Genomic DNA, 19,012 nt, shown 5'->3' with positions numbered 1-19,012 from the left:
TCCATCTGAGCAGCTGTTTGAGACTGATTACAGCCTTCACCATATGCTTGTGTTTGTGTGTATGTTTGTGTTTGTGTTGATGAACTTCATGCCTGTGTTTTGCAGACGGGGGAGTTCTCCGCTCGCTTCCTGCTCAAACTCCCTGTGGACTTCAGCAACATTCCCATCTATCTGCTCAAGGTAGGGCAGCTTCCAGACATACACAAGAAAATAAAAAAAAATAAATAAATAATAATAAAAAAAAAAAAAAAAATATATATATATATATATATATATATATATATATATATACGCACACACAAACATATGCAATACTGTGCAAAGGTTTCAGGCACCTGAAAAAAGCTGTTTATCTGGGCATTGAGTGTTTATTTGCTCAGACAGAGTAACATTAAGTATATAAAAAAACAGATTTTGAGTTTGCTTCACCACTTTCCAAACTCTCAAGCCACATGAATATTTTTTAAAACAATATTTTTTATTGAAATTGACAGGTATTTGCTATACAGGCATCAAATATCAATTTTGAGATTTTTGTTATATTCCAGAAACCATGCTTACACTGCTTGTACATGCAGTGTATGCAGTAAGCACATCTAAAGTATATACATGTGTGAATATATGCATACACAGCCACACAAATATTATTTGAAGTTAACATGAAATACTTGATTAGATAAGCCAGTGCATTATTAAGCTAACTTGGGTGTGCTGGTGTTGAATTGGAATAAATTAATGCAATGGGGCGCTACAGGGCATCAAGGACCTGAGAACCAAGCCTATGGAGTTCTAGGTTATAAGATATCCACTGTTTTGTTTTAAAAAGCCAGATGATTGCTGGGAAGTTGGAGTTGCAGTATTTGTTGTTATCATAATAAATGACATCACAAGATGTCGGTATACTTTTATGAATATATTGTGGATGTGGACTGTGCTTTTAGAATGCTGACCAGTGTGCACAAAGTCAAGGGCAGAATTAGCCCTGGTTTACTGAATTAAGTGCAGTGTGAAAGGTCTATCATTAGTAATCATTTCTGATGGTATTTCTTTACATAAAAATACATATTCTGGCATATCATGCTGTTCTGTTTCTCACAGTCAGGAAATATCGTAATAATTATACCATATCAACCACCCCTACATAACATTTATGTTTCCCTGGACATGTGTGGTCGACTTTTAACTTTTGCATGCTAGGAGATAAACCAACCAGCCAAAATATTAACACCCCTGATCTTCATCTACAGTGGCATCTGTCAAATGGTAGGATATACTAGTCAGCAAGTGAAGAGTCAGTTCTTGAAGGTGGAAAATGGGCGAGCATAAGAATCTGAGCCCCTTTGACCATGGTCGAACCGTGATGCCTAGACAGCTGGGTCAGAACATCTCCAAAACATCAGGCAGATCTTGTAGGGTGTTTTGACTGGCCAAAAGTGATCCACAAAAGGACAACCGATAAACCAAACCACAGGGGCATGGGCACCTAAGACTGACTGATTGATTGATGCCATCCATGGAGGCCCATATAGTGTATGTTTAGGATTGACACAGCCATGTAAAGCTGTGTAAAGAGTGTCATGTAAAAGCAGTGCTAAAGGAACAGTGTGTTTGTGTTTGTAATGTAGGTTAGGTGTGTGTATGTGTGTGCATGCATGCATCAGTTGTGTATACATGCACTAGTTCGTTTGAATTGGGTTTATATGTGTGCGCACAGGAATGTGTGTGTGTGTGTGTGTGTGTGTGTCTGAGCGTGCATGTGTGCATGCATGCAGACGGTGGTCATTGGGGCTGTGAGTTGACTAATCAGCAGCCCGTCACTCCCTATCAACTCTGAGCTGCACTGTGTCTGCAGGCTCTCTCTCTCTTTCTCTCTCCCTCTCTCCTTTCCGCACAGTTACCCTGTGGCTCACTCACTCTTTTCTCCCTGTCCTTTCTTTCCTCTCTCTCTCACTCTCTCTCTCTCTCTCTCTCTCTCTCTCTTTCTCTCTCTCTCGCTCACTCCCTTTCTCCTGAACTGTTTGTGTGTGAGAGAGAGAGAGAGCGTGCGAGAGAGAGAGAGAGAGATAGGGAGAGAGAGTGAGCTTGTAAGGCCTCAGGAGGCCCTTGCTCTATGGCCTTTTCCAGTCTTGGCTGTATTTGTCCTCCCCAAGAGAGCTGAAATGATGGTAAACATACGGAAAACAGCAGCCATCATTAACATCACTATCTTAACATTCTGTCCCTCAGCACAACAGACACACACACACACACAGACAAAGTGGACTAACTCAGTCCAGCTGCGTGGCAGTGGCAGGGAGGTCACTCGTGGAGTAGGATGTTTACGCTCTGTTCTTGATGAGAAGAAATGTAAAGTGTGTGCTGTAGTAGAAGAGGCTCTACCAGCTTCATCAGTTAAAGGAATACTCCAGTTTGTTCATTGAGCGATGCCATAGAAGAACCACTGTAAGTTCCATAAGGAACCACTTGGTAAAGAGATGCATGTTTGCAGAACCTTTCAATTAGGAAAGAACCTTTACATTTACGTCTTTACACTATACTAGTTTCCTACTGTTGTTTTAAGTTTATTTTTGTTTAAGCAAGCTGTATGTAAATGTGTCTTTCTCTGATTATAATATATAATGTAATAATGTGTACACACATTGGCCCACATCTGTAATACGAGTAACCTTGTAAGTCGTAAGAGCGTCAGCTAAATGCCATAAATGTAAATGTAAATAGTCTGTACAGTAAAAGTTTTGGCCACCTGTAAAAAAATTTAATTAAAAAAAAAAAAAAATTCTTTATCTGAGCAGTAAGTGTTGTGGTGCACAGAAAGTGGTGGTGGTTTTCCATCACTGTGTTCATTAAAACATCTCAACGAGTATTGTTTACAGTTCTCCTCCAACACCTGGTTTGGTGAATCAGTGCTTAATGATGGTAAATCAGGTGAGCTGCTGCTGATGGAATTGAACACATCCACGCTGTGCTGACTTAAGACATCCAGGAGAACCAAGCTGGAACCAATTTTTGTTCTTCAGACTAGCTCACAAGATCTTAACTGCAAGTTCTTGCTCCGTTTATGCTTACCTGTATGTGTTCTAAAGTGATCTGGGGTTTCTACAGTAAAAACCCTGCTTAGTGTTTGTACATGAACTGTAAGGGCTCAGTAGTGAACGGCACATTTAGGCACTTTAACAACGTTTTATACTGCATTCAGTTTTCTCATTTAAAAAAAAAAAAAGTTAGGAAATGTGGTTTTCTATGATGCAGGCCCTTTAAGTAGCGTCTTCACCTTTTCTCATCTGTCATGAGGTGGAGAAGCTCTCAACAGAAGCTCAGATGTTTCAGCTTTTGAAGTGAAGCCTGTCACTTCCATGCGGCCCATGCTGACTATCTACCCTGCGCTCCATTTAGGTTCAGAACAACACAGGCAGACTGAAGTTGCTCAAGCAATAAATAAATAAATAAATAAATAAATGAGCAGCCTTTTCCGAGTTAATTGATCATAATGAATCATTAGTTAACACTGAAATGCTGGCATGTGATTCCAATGAGGCTCCACAGTCAAGAGATCTTGGTGGTATGTGGAACGCTGCTGCACTCAGACACTAGAGTTGCTGCACTTAAGCAGTTCTTTAGTCTCCTTCCAGTTACTTTCTGCTTCTTTTTTGTTGTATGATACCTTCCATCATCTCCCTGTCACACATTCATGTCTATGTAGCTCATCATGCTAAAACGAGCCGTGTGGCATGGCCAGACCACACAAGAGTCATAACAGATTAAGATGTGTGAGAAATACTGTTTTCCCGCCTACGTCTCCCAGAGGATGCAGCTTTGTGCGCGCTTCAGACTCAGCCTTCTTATTTCTATTGCCAAAGATTTATCCTTTCTGACTGGAGTGCCTGTGGTCCTCATCGCGTTTCATCTTTTGGATTGTGTCTTTTGAATCATTGCTGTAAATGACAGTGTGCCAGTTTACTTGTGGTGTTCCAGTGGCTTAATCGGACCTCCATACACAACTCTTAGATCATCATCAGTTTTGCATGGAGGTTAAATGAAGTGAATTAAATAGGATAAACTGTTAAAGAAGAAGTAAAAACACTGGATGAGATTTGAATTAAAAACTGAATAAAAATTAAAATAATCATGGATACCGTGCTGTGCAAAAGTATTCAATCCTCATAGTCCGACTGGTTCGTGTAGAGCCCTGGCTAAAACACCTAGTGGGTGGGGCTTAACTGAACTGCTGAATATTTAGAAATGCATTACTGTCTATATATACAGTGTGTGTGTGTGTGTGTGTGTGTGTATATATATATATATACATACATACATACACATATTAATGTATGTATGTAAATGTTTTGGACACCTATGAAAAATGATAAAATAAGCGCTAATAAGATTCAACAGAAAGTCGTGGTTTTCCATCACTGTGTTCATTAAACATGAACACCGAAACTCTCCTGATTGAGTCTAGTATTATTTAGAGTTCTCCTCCAACACCTGGTTTGGTAAATCAGAGCTTAATGATGGTAAATCATTTAGTTGGGGGCATCCAGGAGAAATCTGGGAGCGATCTTTGTTGTACATTTGACACCGATTGCTTCAGTCAGTATTATTATTGCAAACCAGTATTCTCTAAAATCAGATTGTCACATTCAAAATCGTAATTCAAAATTTTTTATTTGTCTGCAGAACCTAAGCAAAACTAATAAAAAAATGCTGCTTGCATAACTGTTTAGCCCCTTCAGACCACAGTTTTAAATCTTGGGAAATCTCTACAAGCTTTGCCCATTGTTTGGGAGTGATGTCCGCTCATTCTTCCTGGTACATTAGGTCGTTCTGTATTAGGTCATTATTTTTATTAATTTTTTTTTTATTATTTGTTACCCAATTGTCTTCTCCAATTGTAGATAGCCTATTACCCAACCCACTCGATTACATGTGATGTTCCTGACATTGGGAGGGTGAGGATTGACACATGCCTCCTCCGTCACATGTGCAACCAGCCACCGCCTCTTTTCAAACTGCCGCCAGGCAACCAACAAGCTCAGAAGAAACCTTCAAGTACCCAGCTCTGATGTGTCTTCTAGCAAATGTTATTGGTAGTAGAATATAAAGGAAAAGGGTATAGATGTAGTTGTCGCAGTTTTGCTCTAGTAATGATGAAGCAGATCATGTAGCATCTAAGCACACATGGTAAGAGGAAATGCACTCAGCTCTACTTGCCAAAATGAGTCAGCCATAGTAGAGCATAACACATTTTGCTGGGCCTTCCCCTAACCAGGTGATGGAAGTCGGAAGGTTAAATATTAGACCACTATGCTGCCTGGGGCCTGCGTGAATCATGGTGGAGGTCCCTTCCAGTTTCAAGCCTTTACAGCTGAAACTGAAAGCCTACTCACTATTGACTACTGTTACGATGAGTGTGCAGTTTGTCCAACATCACGTCCTTTTGGTTTGCAATCGAGTGCCAAGGTTTGCTTGTGCATGTGTGTGCTTGTCCTTGGCCTGTGTAGTAGCAGAGTGAGGTCGTGCTCAGGCTTGGAGGGAATGGTGTGGTGCACTGCGATCATTGCCTCCAGTGTGCCGTCTCACTGGTTTTAGCTCACTGGGCTGGACATGTTTACCTTCCAAAATCCACTCCTGGCCCCCGGGGTGCGGCCTGCCTGTCAGAAAAGACCAGCCTGCACTAGTCAAGAGGCAGAGCGAGGGAGCAGAGGGGAAGGGAGGATGACAATGGTGTGTGTGCTGTAGTAGTGATGATATCCGGCATCAGCACTTTCTTTTTCTGGGAGGACGAAGGAACCTCCAGGCGGGATGTCCTCCTACTCCTTTTGGTCGGTTTTGGAAGATGCCCCTGTTCACTATACTGTTACACCTCTTCTACTCAACAATCATTTATCATATTCATAATTCCTGTTACTTTATCCTGTAATAACCTATACTTTATTCACTCAAATAATAAACACTAACTCCTGTAGGCTCCTATAGACTCTTGGTGACCTATGTAGATAGAGCTTCTTGCAGGTTGTTCTTTTTCCCTTACCTTACCTTCCCTTAACTGTTCCAAGCATAATTCTCTTTTCTTATAATACAGTACTGGGGCAGCTGTGGCCTAAAGGTTAGAGAGGCAGGATTGGGACTGGAAAGTAGCTGTTTCCATCCCCAAGACCAGCATCCATGATCGAGGTAGCCTTCAGCAAGGCACCTGTCCCCCACCTGCTCCCAAGGCTCACCGGGTGCTAAGGTGGCTTCCCATCTCTCCCATTCGCACCGTCTCCTTAATACCCTATGGACTAGTGTGACTGTGTGTGTTCACTTGCTTGGGTGGATTAAATCCAGTTTAATTTAGTCCATGGGTGGATTAATCCAGTTAACATTTAGTGTGTTTACCTTCACATAGCCTGATAACTTCAGAAAATCAGGTGTTGGCAGTACTCTGTTCAACATGTTTACAAGCACCTCTGTAGTCTGATAATGAGAACTTCAACTCCACATGAAAACTACTATGTGCACCTTAACCACCAGTAAACTCGCCAAAATGCTGCACGACAGAATCACACTTTTCTAGCTAACGTAGAGTCCCTTAGCTAGAATATATTAGTATATGAGTATATAGCTCACGTGGTCATTTGTCACCCGTTTTTTGGAAATTTGTCTTTATCCGGTTGTTTTCCACACAACCAAAATCTGAATAAAGGTATATATGCTTTAAATAATATGATGATGACTGAGATAAAATCCAAAGGTCAACCAGATGTTATTATATGATAAGTAAATTATATTGCTTCTTATATAGCAGTAATATTTGAATCTCCCTTGAGATTTAAACATTCAACAAGTATTTTCTTATATATTTATAATAGTAGTATAGTAGTATAATAGTATAATTTACAATATACAATATTAAATATTACAATCTAGATGTCAAGAGGCATTGTTTAATGGTTTATTTTGTATTTCATTTGTTTTTGAAACACAAAATATGGAGAAATGACAGTGATTGGTAAATATAATATTATATAATAATAATTTGTCAGTTAAGTTATACTGTTTTCTGATTAACCCTTGTACAAGGCATTCTGCATATGAACTATTGGAATTTGAATATATAAATAACATATATAAATGTTTTTTTATATTTTTTGTAATGGTTCTGAACTTTTTAAAAGTCACATATTTGTATGTGTGTAGAGTAAAATCTACAGTCAAGTATAAAGACCTGTTTTGGGGATAAAATCCTGAAATTGTCAAGTAAATGATTATTGTGTGATTGTCTGGTCTGAAAGGATGCAAATCATATGTCATCTGTCTCTGTCATCATCCAAATGAGGCTAACCTGCATCACCCACTTCCCCCTCCCAAGCATATGTTAGCCCTCCTGACCACACGAGGATAACAACAGTACACACACATGCAGACCCAGGCAGCAGTCTTCTCTAAAAGGCTGTTCTGTGCTCTCATGGTTCAGACGAATGTGGAGCTCCCACTTGCTTCTAAATGTCATCTCTTGTGGCTGCACGGAGATCAGAGAGCTGAAGAGAGTGGCGGTGCTCGTGACCAGCTTAATCGCTCTCACTCCAGTGGAGCATCATGAGCCGCTAGCACGGGCCTGTGTCCCGGCTCAAAGGGCAGGCAGGACGATCGCACCGCCTGCCCCGAGGGAGACCAGGCCTGCTACTGATCGCTTCAGACAAGTCAAGCCTGCTGTACAGCAGGTGAACATGCAACCTTCGCTACTGCAAACTAGTCTAATCCCTGCAACTCTGAGGCCCTTCAGTCTCAGAGGTCATTTAGTGTTTACTGGTGCTCAACGTGGTCGTCTGTTCCACCCAGGCTCATCCACCCAGTTATCTGAGTTTCCCGAGTTACCCTTTCTGTCAGCTCTAACCAGGCTGGCCAATTCTCCATTAACCTCTGTCATCAACAGGCCATTTCCATCTGCAGAACTGCTGCCCACTGGATGTATACATATGTACTTTTTTAATTACACAGTTCTGAGTGAACCCCATGTCCTAATCCACAGCCCTTCTGACACCCAACCCATCAAGCCACGTTCGAAATCACGGAGATCACATTTTTTCCCATTCTGATGGTTGATATGAGTAGGTGTACAGTTGTTGCTAGTAAAATGCTTGGTCAGCATATCTCCATCTATTTAGCTTACAGCTGTTTAGCTCCGCCCATTCACGCATACGAGAGTGTTTCAGCCAGGGCTGGATTTTGAATGAGGTGTAACAGGGACAGAAAACGACAGAAACTGCCTGGTTAATTCTAAGGGATAAAGTTTGGTTGGACATTAGTTGTAAAAATGAATTATGACTCACAAGTACATTTATGCTTTTATGGTTTAAAAATCTGCAGGGGACAGTCTAAATAAAATGGGATCAAGAAAGGATGAAAGAAAAATCATATGCTTCATTTAATTGGTTTTTCTTAATTAACAGACATGTTTTGTCCTTCGAAGTCCAAAGTGAATAATCAGAAAGATTTTGCACTATCCAGCCCATACTCAGCCGGCTGTAATGTCCTGCCCTGGGGCAGCCGTCTAGCCCTCGGCAACCCCCTGGCCTTCCTTCCTCCTGCCCTTTCCACTTAAATAATGGGCTAGAGCACAAATGCCTAATTAGTATTACTCTAATTATTTTCCGAATTATTTTTCCCCTTGATTTAAATGCATTCAAACTCCACGGGCGAGAGTCAGCAGAGAGGGTCCGGGGTGAAGTGGCCCCTCAGGGCTCTGCCCTAGCTTCTCTTCCATAGCCTGATTTATGCAGAGGCCTGTTCTCAGCTATTTATGTCCCCCACTTTCATTGTTTTATCTTCAGTCCAGAACGGGATTTAAGGCATGTTTGAGGGAAGTTTACGGAACGGAGTGCCTCTAATCCCACTTTTTCTTCTGTCAGAAACCCAAAGATTGGTCACAGAAGTTGCAGATACCCCATCATTAAGCAGATTTTATGCTACACTTCATTTCAAGCTTGTCTGTGTCAATTAAAATCTTGATTACAATTTCGAATTCTGTAAATCTGGGAAAGGCAGAGTAAAATATGAGTGTGTGTGTGTGTGTGTGTGTGTGTGTGTGTGTGTTTTCTTCTATAAAAGCATGACAAATGAGCAGTGTAGAAGATCAAAATTCTCCAGGTCCGTAGGGTAGGAGTTAATAAACAGTGTCGTTGGCATCCATTCAGGCAGCCAAGGGGACGATTTGATTTCTAAACTAGAATAAGCATTGACATGCCCACTAGAGAGAGAGAGCGAGAGATGCAGGGCGAGAGAGAGAGAGAGAGAGAGAGAGAGAGAGGGAGGGAAAGAGGGCTATTAAAAGAGGGATTGAGGGGTTGAGGTTTAAGGAATGGTTTAATGCCAGTGCTGGAGATTCGGAGAGTCTCCCTGCAGCGTTAAGAATTAGCCCTAATATGGAATTAGACCATAAATATTTCTAGGTATGGGCACCAGATGACGTTAATAAGTGTGTCCTTGGCGCAGCTTAACAAGAGTGTTCTCTTCTTTAATGTGGGATCTCTACAGGTTAAAGAATTCGTTCTTGCCAAGTTAAAACTTAGTTCAGTATCTTAAAGAAAAAATAAAAAAAATCTAACATGCACAGTTTTGTCCTTATTATTCGTGCAGTTGATCAGCCAAGACATGTTTGCTGTATGAAGTGTACTTCTTTGATTTTCTGATGGAGATACTAATGGCGTGTAGAAGTAATAGAGTTATACTGCACCGGTTAGCTTTGGACTAACTACATCCCTAAATTGTCAGACTCTGTCCTCAGACTGCATGAGGTTGTAGGGTAAGGGTAAATAAGTAATAAAATTAATAAAATTGTCATAGCCAATGTCAGTATAGATAGTATTGTGGTTGGTGTGGCGCAGCAGTTAACACCACTATCTGCCACTGAGCTTCCACACCACGTGGGAGACTGGGGTTCGATTCCCGGGCTTGGTGACTATGCTGCGCTACACCAATAAGAGGCCTTGGGCAAGACTCCTAACACTACATTGACCCACCTTTGTAATACGAGTAACCTTGTAAGTTGCTCTGGATAAGAGCGTCAGCTAAATGCCATAAATGTAATGTAATGTAATTTTGATATCATTGCACATCCCTACATACCTATTTTTATGCACCATATAAACAAAAGTATTGGGACACCTGCTCATTCATTTTTTTTTTCTAAAATCAAGGCTTTTGATAGAGTAATGACAGTCTCTACTATCCATGCTTAGTAAAAGGCTTTTTATTAGATTTTTTAAGCACTGCTATGAAGATGTGATGGCGTTCAGCGAGGTCAGGATGTTAGATGATCTCCACTCCAACTCATCCTAAAAGTATTGGATGGAGCACCCCCCATTATTCCAGAGAACACAGTTCCACGTTGTGCCGGCCAACGTTACACTGAAGTGATGTGGAAAAAGAGAGCAAGGCCAGCTGTGCTCTCTTGGATTCTGGCTGCTGATGGCATGCAGCATGACCTAGGATTTGAACCACGGGTCATAGTGGTAGCGCCTTAGCCTGCTGGACCAAGACTGAATTGTCTATGACTATTTAATCTATCTCATAGACCACACAGCTTCCTCTGGCTGACCTTTCTCGCCAGGTTCGACACACTGAAGAGACTGAGCGGACTGCATCTCCAACCAGCAACGTTGAAGGCAGAGTTTGGGGGGGACACAGCTCTATTTTTAGCGCTGATAGTCTTAAATCTTAATTCTCCACTTATTATGTATTCATTCTTTATGCTAATGTTTGTGGATGAAGAGCAAAAACAGAAGCCCTTCCAGCAGCTCTCGCAGCTTTCCGTTTTCTTTCTCCCTGCATGAATGCCGGCCAGGGAGGTGCTTTGCTCCCAGGCACTCTGCTGTATGCATTTTACATGCTCCTGTGCTTGACCCTCATGTTTTGTGCGTGAAGCTGACTGAAACCTTAGTGCTTTGATTCAATCCACCTTTGACAGCTCCATCAATTTATTCAGCAGTGTCTGTGTTATTATGTGAACCTGTAGTGTTACAGCTGTGGGTGTTCATCCTTTAAAATCCAAGGATCTACACAGATCAGCTGACGTTCCTGAGACATTGGTCCTTAATGCTTGCCCGTATTTTTAATGAGGCTCATCTTTCTGCTGTAGAAAGGCTCAGAATTACGTTAACGTCTTATTGATTAGAGGTCAAGGCCTTATAACAGCTTTATTCTAAAAATCCATCCTACATCCATACTCACCTGGAAAATACTGTTTAGCTTCATTTATTATTCATCAGTGTGAACATCAGTTTCCAGTCTGAATAGTAAGTAAATGCAGCTTCATTATCGAGTATCAGGAAAAAAGTAAAAGGCATATTTACAGAAACATTCACAGCAACAGCTTAATATAATATCTGATCATTCATTCATGGATAATTAAAAGGGTAGAGTTTTGTGCATCCACCCTTTACCTTTATTACAGCTTCTTTATGTTTCCAGAGGACTCACTTTCAGTGTTTCTGTAGGAATCTGTGAAGAGATCTTTCCACATCTTTAAATATCAATCTTTGAGCATTTTCTGCTTCCCACTGTCCACGTCCTCCAAATACATTCAGTGATGTTGAGGTCTGGACTTCATATTTATTTTGATTGTATGTTCTTCTTATCTGTTTGCTTTTCTCCCTCGACTACCTCCTCATCCTTTCAGACCCACGTTGAGTCATCTTTCAGTTGTGAAGCATGAACGCAAACATCCGAGATCTATAGCAAAAGTGCAGCTGGATTTTCTTCTCTGGCTCAAAGATGAAAACTTTAAAACTCTGACCATTTTTCTCTGGTGGGCACAGAATGTCCATGCAAAACATTTGTCCCGTTAATAACGGTTGGGTAACAAATAATTGGCCAATGTACTCATACATTTTTTGATTACCCACCTGATATTGGGAATAACTACCCTTGGAAGGTGTTAATTATAGAGGTTAACTGCTCCGTAGTGGTGCTTCGTTTGCTCTGTACCACTCGCCAGACTCTCCATTCTCCTCTGGCATCAGGGGTCTGTGGGGCACCACTGCTGGGCGTTTTGGAGGCGCTCAGCGTGCAATAAGTTTATTGTCAGTACACCTTCACTACTCTACTGACTCTACTTCATCCCATAAAGTTAGTGGTACTTTTGGGATGAGTTCAGGAGTTGGGGATGGTGGTCGTCCAACATCATAACTTACTAGTGCTTTAGTAGAAAGCCTAGAAAGATAGCTACTCCAACAAAATACCATTGATTTCGAAGAAACAATGAATGAGCAGGTGTCCCAATACTTTTGCCCATATGTTGAATCTAACCTTCTCAGAAACATCCAAAACCTGTACTTAATGGCCTTTTTGACTGTAAATAAACCTGAACACTAGGTTGGGCTCTGACTTTTGCTCTGCAGTGTAGTCACCATGGACTTGGATCCTGTATGTATTTACATTAGCAGTGCCTTATGTCAGCCTGAACCCAAATCTTTTAAAAGGTTGTTGTGTAATAGTGTATGCCATTCAGTCTTTTGGTCTTTTAGATGAAACTGTGGTGTTTTTTGTTTGTTTTTCTGAGACTTGTTTGGGGGTGGGGAGGGACCTGTTGAGTGGCATTAGTGTGATACACTACAGGCTCGGTGCTTTCAGATGCCAGCGTATTAAGTTGAACGATAATGTCTTGGGAGCGGTGTTGATGGATCTGAGTGACATGCCGTTAAAGTAAACAAACACGGATGGCTTATACACATATTCCATGGCATTTCTCATCTCTTCTCTCTTTCTCCAGCCTTTGAACACTCTCGCTCGCTCCCTGAAGATCATGTTAAACAGGCAGAGGCTCACATGCTGTCAGTGATAGGCTGAGGAAAGATTCTTCACCGCTTCAGAGCCTTATCAATCTCAGCACTTGACATCTCTTGGAGGGGAGGGGGGGAAAGAAGAAAAACACCACCACCACCACCACCACCTCACACTGGCTTTCTCAATCCAGCAAAGCTCAGATTAGGAGAAAGGAGAGTGACACAAAGCCACTTAAACGGCAGCGCGCCCAGACGCAGTTCAGCTTCCCGCCTGCAGTCGTGCCAGGGTTTGTGCTGCTTGTTTATTTGTTTTTTGGGTTTTTTTTTTCCTGCATGGTGGATCTCTAGCCGCTCTCGTTATCACTGATGTGAAGCAGCTTTAACTTCCTGCCTCGCTTCATCCTGAAGTGGTCACATCCCAAGCTTATTAACGTTTTATGCTTTTATGGGTTTTTATACTGAGACACGTGCGCTCTCGTGTTTCTCACCATGCGTTTGCACCAAATTAGGCCTGCTTATACAAAGTCTGAGAATGCTGCCGGTTTCCCACAGCGAGAAGGTAGGTTTCCAAAAGCGTCCCTATGACTGAATTCCCCAGCACCTGTCTTACCTCTTACCATTTGCTCTGTCCGAATCCACACCCTATTCTCTTAATAATGAGCTATTTTGGGAGTCCATCGTGTTCTGCTCATGTATGAAAGCATAGAGGTGATCGAGTGCACTCAGTAATGTCCAGGCTGTGGATCTGAATGGGTTGAGAATAGCTGTGATGCACTTTGACATTTGATGTCAAAACCTGTTACCCTTGGGGGTTTCTTTGTGACTTCCAATAATATTACTTGCTAGTCCTTGTTGTGATTTTTGCTGGATGAGCTCCTGGCTGGTGCTGAATTTCCTCAATCTGTATATCATCTGCCTGGAGGACAAATCTTTTAGAAATGATCTTGTTCCATCAAGAACTTTTTTTCTGAGGTTCTCCGAAATCCCTGTAAACCAAGGCATGGAACACTTCCATAAACCTGCATAGTGAAGACCAGGCTTTGATAGTGAAGACCAAGGTTCATGTTTTTGACACGTAGGATGGCTTGCTAAAATCACCTGATTTCCATCCTTCAGGTATCTATTTTAAACGAGCTCTTACTATTAGAGGTTCACAAGCTTTTTTCCCAACAGTTATTTAATCTATAAATAAATGAATAAATGTTAAATTTGAAATAAAATCTCCTGATCTACATGACAAGACAATTATATTCACCATTAATGTTGGACACAGATAGAATTTGGCCTCCGCCTTCAACCCATATCCATGCAGTGAACACATACACACTAGTGATCAAACACACACAGTGACAGTGAGCACACGTGCCCAGATTGGTGAAGGGCCTTGCTCAAGCGCCCAACTGTGGCAGCTTGCTGTGCCCAGGTATCAAACCTACAACCCTGTTATAAGTAGCCTGGATACCCTTGCTAAATAAATACATGTAAATTATGTATTTTGTGCACTTTGTTTAATTGGGTTAGATCTGGTTTAATTGGGCAAAAGATCTGATCACATTTCAGGGCAGATTTATACAGAAATATGGAATATGTTTCAAAAGGGTTTAAACAGGCCTTTAGACTTTATACAGGCATTGTAACTTTGTTGTTCGGTGGAGGTGAGTTGGTGAAATTTAAAACCCTTTTGACAGCTTTCTAGTTACAAATGTAGACAAAGTGCAGCGAAAATGCTAAACTGAATTTACTGAAAGTTACAGTATTGGATTGTTTGTCTGATTACAGTGTTGAAAAAATATCTAACATATTGTGCAACTGTACTTCCTTCCCTATATCACAGTGATAAGTTAAACTTCTGATTCTTCGGTGTTTGGAACGGTCTGAAAGAACATGGTGCCATAAGCGCACATTCGCTCTGCGGTTTGACAAAGAAATTCCTAGAGCATTCCTGTGACGCTTTTGGAGGACTGTTGGCCCAACACTGTTTGCTGAGTCATTTGATGACAGATTGGCCTTGCTCTGCCATGGTGTTCTACAAGAACACTCGTAATCCCGTCGGCCCTCGAAGTGCACACGTTCAAACAAACAGTCATGCATGTGCGCACACCCTCCTCCAAAGCTGTGCAAACATGGACAACTGGATCTGACAGGAGTGTTGTTTAGAGGACTATGATCATGACATCATTGGCTGTGACTCCAACCCCCCTTCATTAGGTCACCATTAAGGATATAATTAGATGGCCAAGAGTCAGCCACTGCAACCGGTGGTGCTCTCTGCCCTAACTGTTCTCATCCAGTGATCCAAGCTTTAACTTTAGCCAAATTTATTGCCCTTTACGTGGCTCTCAACCCGTTTTTGGGTGACGTCATATTGGGGTTTTGATGACTTCCTGTTTGTAGAAAGCAGCCAACTGCATTCTCATTTATGCAGTCATTTATTGTTTGATGAACTATGCCACACTGTAGATGATTTCATGAATCATAAGACTGCAAGCGTAATGATCATCAATGCCAGGAAACTCATGCTAGCAGCATGTGTCATCGCAACTGATGCAATGATGTTTTTTTTGTTGTTGTTGTTCAGGTGCAGGAGTGGCTTTTCAGGGCTTTTTAGTGCTCGTCAATAATACATTAAACAGTTGTGTTTTAGTCCTGGTTCATGGATATTAACACTGATATATTAGACGTTAAACAAATACAAATGTCAGATATAAAAATACCTATAAAAAGTCTGATTGAACCCATTTTATGATACATTTATGTTACATTTGGCTGCAATACTGCAATAATGTCCAACAAACGTTCTACTATCCGGCACAGGCTCAATGCTTATCTTGGTTAACTGCCCTGTGAAATACCAAAGCAGTCTACCACAAGAGGTTGCATTTTACCATAGTTGTCCCACAATGCCAAGCAATTTGAGGGTGGATGGATTTTTTTTCTTTTTGGGCACATTGGCACAACTTGGCACATTAGTATACAGTTTACTCTTAAAAATTAAGGTACTTCAAATGCTTGTTTGAGTGATGCCATAGAAGAGTCACTTGTGGTTCCATGAATTATGTTAGTAATAGAGATCTGTGAGTAGGAATTCAAATTAATTCAAGTGTATTTGTCATATACAAAGTCATACATGGTACATTTAGCTTTGATAACGGCCGTGCACATGATACAGTAGGATAAAATAGAAAAGATATAAAGAATCTTTAGAGTAAGGAAGCAATATATACATTAAATATACACAGTATGTTTTTAGCATCTTCATGTTTAAAAGTATATATTGTAAAATTGTGACCGTATACAGTACTGGGCAGAAGTTGTAGGCACCTAAGCAAATTATTTAAAAACAGTTGCTCTAAGCAATAAGAGATCCCATTAGAACAGATGCAGGTTTCTCCTGGACGCCCCCAGCCAGCACAGCGCTGATGTGCTCAATTCCATCGCCAGCTCGCCTGATTTACCAGCATTTATCACTGATGTACCAAACCAGGTATCGGATGAGAACTATATAAGCGATGTTGGATATTGACATTTGGGGATGTTTTAATGAACACAGTGACTTAAAGCCACGACTCTGTGTAATTAGTGTTTATTTACTCAGTAAATTACTAATATTAGAATAAACATTTATCACCCAGATAAGGAGTTTTCATTCTAAGTTCCACAGCTGGCTAAAATGTGCACAGTGCTCTGTCTGTACATGTGGAGTGTTGTTAATTGGTGTCAGATGTACCTTAGCCTCGCTTCAACTGAAACTTTCCGTTCTGTAGTCAACGATTCAGAACTCCTGAAGACTTGACCAAGAATCTGTCTGCTTGTTTGTTGCACCAGGGTTCCAAACCTGCCCACTGTCTGACCACGCCCTCATATTCCTTAATCTAACCATGGCAGTGTCACGTCGTGACATGGCAGGTAGCATGTCGTGCCCAGCTGAGTTCAGAGCAGGGGCCACAGACTGTACCCTGCCCTGTGCGTGACTGCACAGCGTTTGATGCCGGGGCCAGTAGTTGTAATTTGCAGGCTGATCGTGCCCTGCAACAGTAAACACTTACTAAGAGCTCAGGAATCTTAAGAGCTATAAAGTAATTGCAGGTTCCCTCTGCAGAGATTGGTGTGTTTCACCTTGCTGCACTCTCGCCCTGAACAGCAGGCTTTGTCTTTGCCAGACTCCACCCACTCCTCTTTAAAAGACCCACGGAGAAAGAGACCTGTTACCACTGTAGGTTTCAGTAGCTGTCTTATCATGGCTAAATCTGAGTAGCACAAAAAACACCAAGGACCATGAGGTCCAGAAAGTGTACAGCGTTTGTCCAAATTGTGTTTTTTTTTTTATTTATTTCCCACAGTTATATATGTTTATGTTAATAAGGTTGTGTTATGAAATTACAATTAAGCGAGAACTCTTAAGTATTCGTTAGCACATTGTAAGTCCTCAAGAATGACAGCACCCAACGTCAAGTTGAGATGCTCCTGACATTAGCGTCACATTTATTCTGAGTGCAAGGAGTAAAGAAAAAAGGGGGAGAAAAAGACAGATAATTGGAGGTTTGAGGATCTCTAATGCAACAGTCGATGAAGCGCTGAAAAGACCAGCTAAGCCTGTCGCTCCGATAAACAATTATGCTGCTGTTTAGGCGGCCAAATTATAGGTTGGGCTGGGCCTGAGGATCAAAATAAAATGTCAGAGTGGAAGTTCACAAACGAGTCAAATTGGTTGGAAAGACTATAGCTGGGGGATAGCATCAGGTTGTTGGGATGGAAGCTGATTAAATGGGTAAAGATTCTGGTCCATCAGTTCTGAGTGCTGTTTCCTGTAGGGTTTAACACTGAATGAGTGCAAATTGTTAAATGGTACATTGGGGTGTGTTGATGCAAAATGACACTTTGTGTGATTGTGGCATATAGAATTCAGTGTTATGCAGCTCATTTAATGCAATTTCTCTATGAAAATGCAAAGTTGTGGTTCAGTACATCTGTAATACAACACAAATAAGAAGTGTCTGAAATGGTATATGTAAAAGTAGGAGGTTATATACAGCTGGTCTGGTTGGTGTGGCGCAACAGATAACACCCTTATCTACCAATAAGATGTTGCACCATGTGGGAGACTGGGGTTCGATTCCCAGTCTGGGTGACTGTGGTGCGCTACACCAATAAGAGTCCTTGGGCAAGACTCCTAACACTACATTGGCCCACATCTGTAATACGAGTAACCTTGTAAGTCGCTCTGGATAAGAGCGTCAGCTAAATGCCGTAAATGTATATGTAAATGTAAATGGTCTCTGTGACTGTGACTGTAATGCGTATGTAATGATTACTGATACAACCCAGACATGCAGAAACCAAACTTTTTCACGTAACCCCTATCCTAACCCCAACCCTAATCTTAACCTAAACTTAGTTGAAACCTTACCCTAACCATAACCATAGTAGAATCTGAAATTCTGACCATTTCTGCTGGAGTTTCCATCCATTCATTCCCCTTTCAGAAGCTTCATAAAGGAGAAAAGCAGAATGCCATGGCGCCGCTGTTTTCTCAATTTTTCTTTTAGTACATGACATGCTGGGTTGAGTGTATTTGACAGTTCATGCAACAATTTCATAGTTACTGTGTAATGTAGAGATTAATAACCTCAATTTAAATTACCTCAAGTGATGATTACCTGGGCCTTTAAAGGTTGTTCTTTATTACTCACTTTATTTCTCTTACGTGGTTCTTTATGAAACTATGTGGTTCTCTTATAGCATCTCTTATAAAAACCATTTGTAGTATCTTCATTTTAGAAGTGTATTATGTATAATTGTGGCCATTTACAGTACTGTGCAGTACTGTGTTTTTTCAAGTCTTTTTCGAGTACATGACAGGCTGGGTAGTGTGTATTTGGCAAAACAGCGCCACCAGTGGATGGGAGCTCCATGTAAATATAAACAAAATATCAGACGGAGACGTCTTGTGAATTGTAAAGTATGTAAGAATATCTTTGTGCAAATGTTACAAATTTCTAGGAGTGCACTTTAGTGATATTCAGATTTCATGAGATTATTATATTATTATATTATTATAACACTTCTGTAGAAATCAGTCATCACCCAAAACTAAAAGGAACATAAGCATGTTTTATTCAGAGGCCAAATAACAGGGTTGTAAAACATCTGAGCATTTTATACATTATACATCAAAAAACACCTTAAAAAACAAAATAAATGTATTCTATGACATCTTGAAAAGGAAAGTGTCGGAGTAACACTGCGCT

General features: G+C 41.0%; 1 protein-coding gene across 2 annotated transcripts in view; it reads left to right on the top strand.

The window, feature by feature from the left end:
* Nucleotides 1–19,012, top strand: part of babam2 (BRISC and BRCA1 A complex member 2) — a 116,576-nt gene that overhangs the window by 45,655 nt on the left and 51,909 nt on the right. For both annotated transcript variants that reach the window (XM_072689105.1, XM_072689106.1), the window contains exon 6: nt 106–180. In XM_072689105.1, coding sequence (XP_072545206.1) covers nt 106–180 — 75 coding nt within the window. The remainder of the gene's footprint in view (nt 1–105; nt 181–19,012) is intronic.

This window comes from Salminus brasiliensis, chromosome 10 (assembly GCF_030463535.1).
Source record: "Salminus brasiliensis chromosome 10, fSalBra1.hap2, whole genome shotgun sequence".
Lineage (NCBI taxonomy): Eukaryota > Metazoa > Chordata > Actinopteri > Characiformes > Bryconidae > Salminus > Salminus brasiliensis.
The sequence above is the reverse complement of the archived record's forward strand: the minus strand, read 5'-3'. Positions and strand labels throughout refer to the sequence as shown.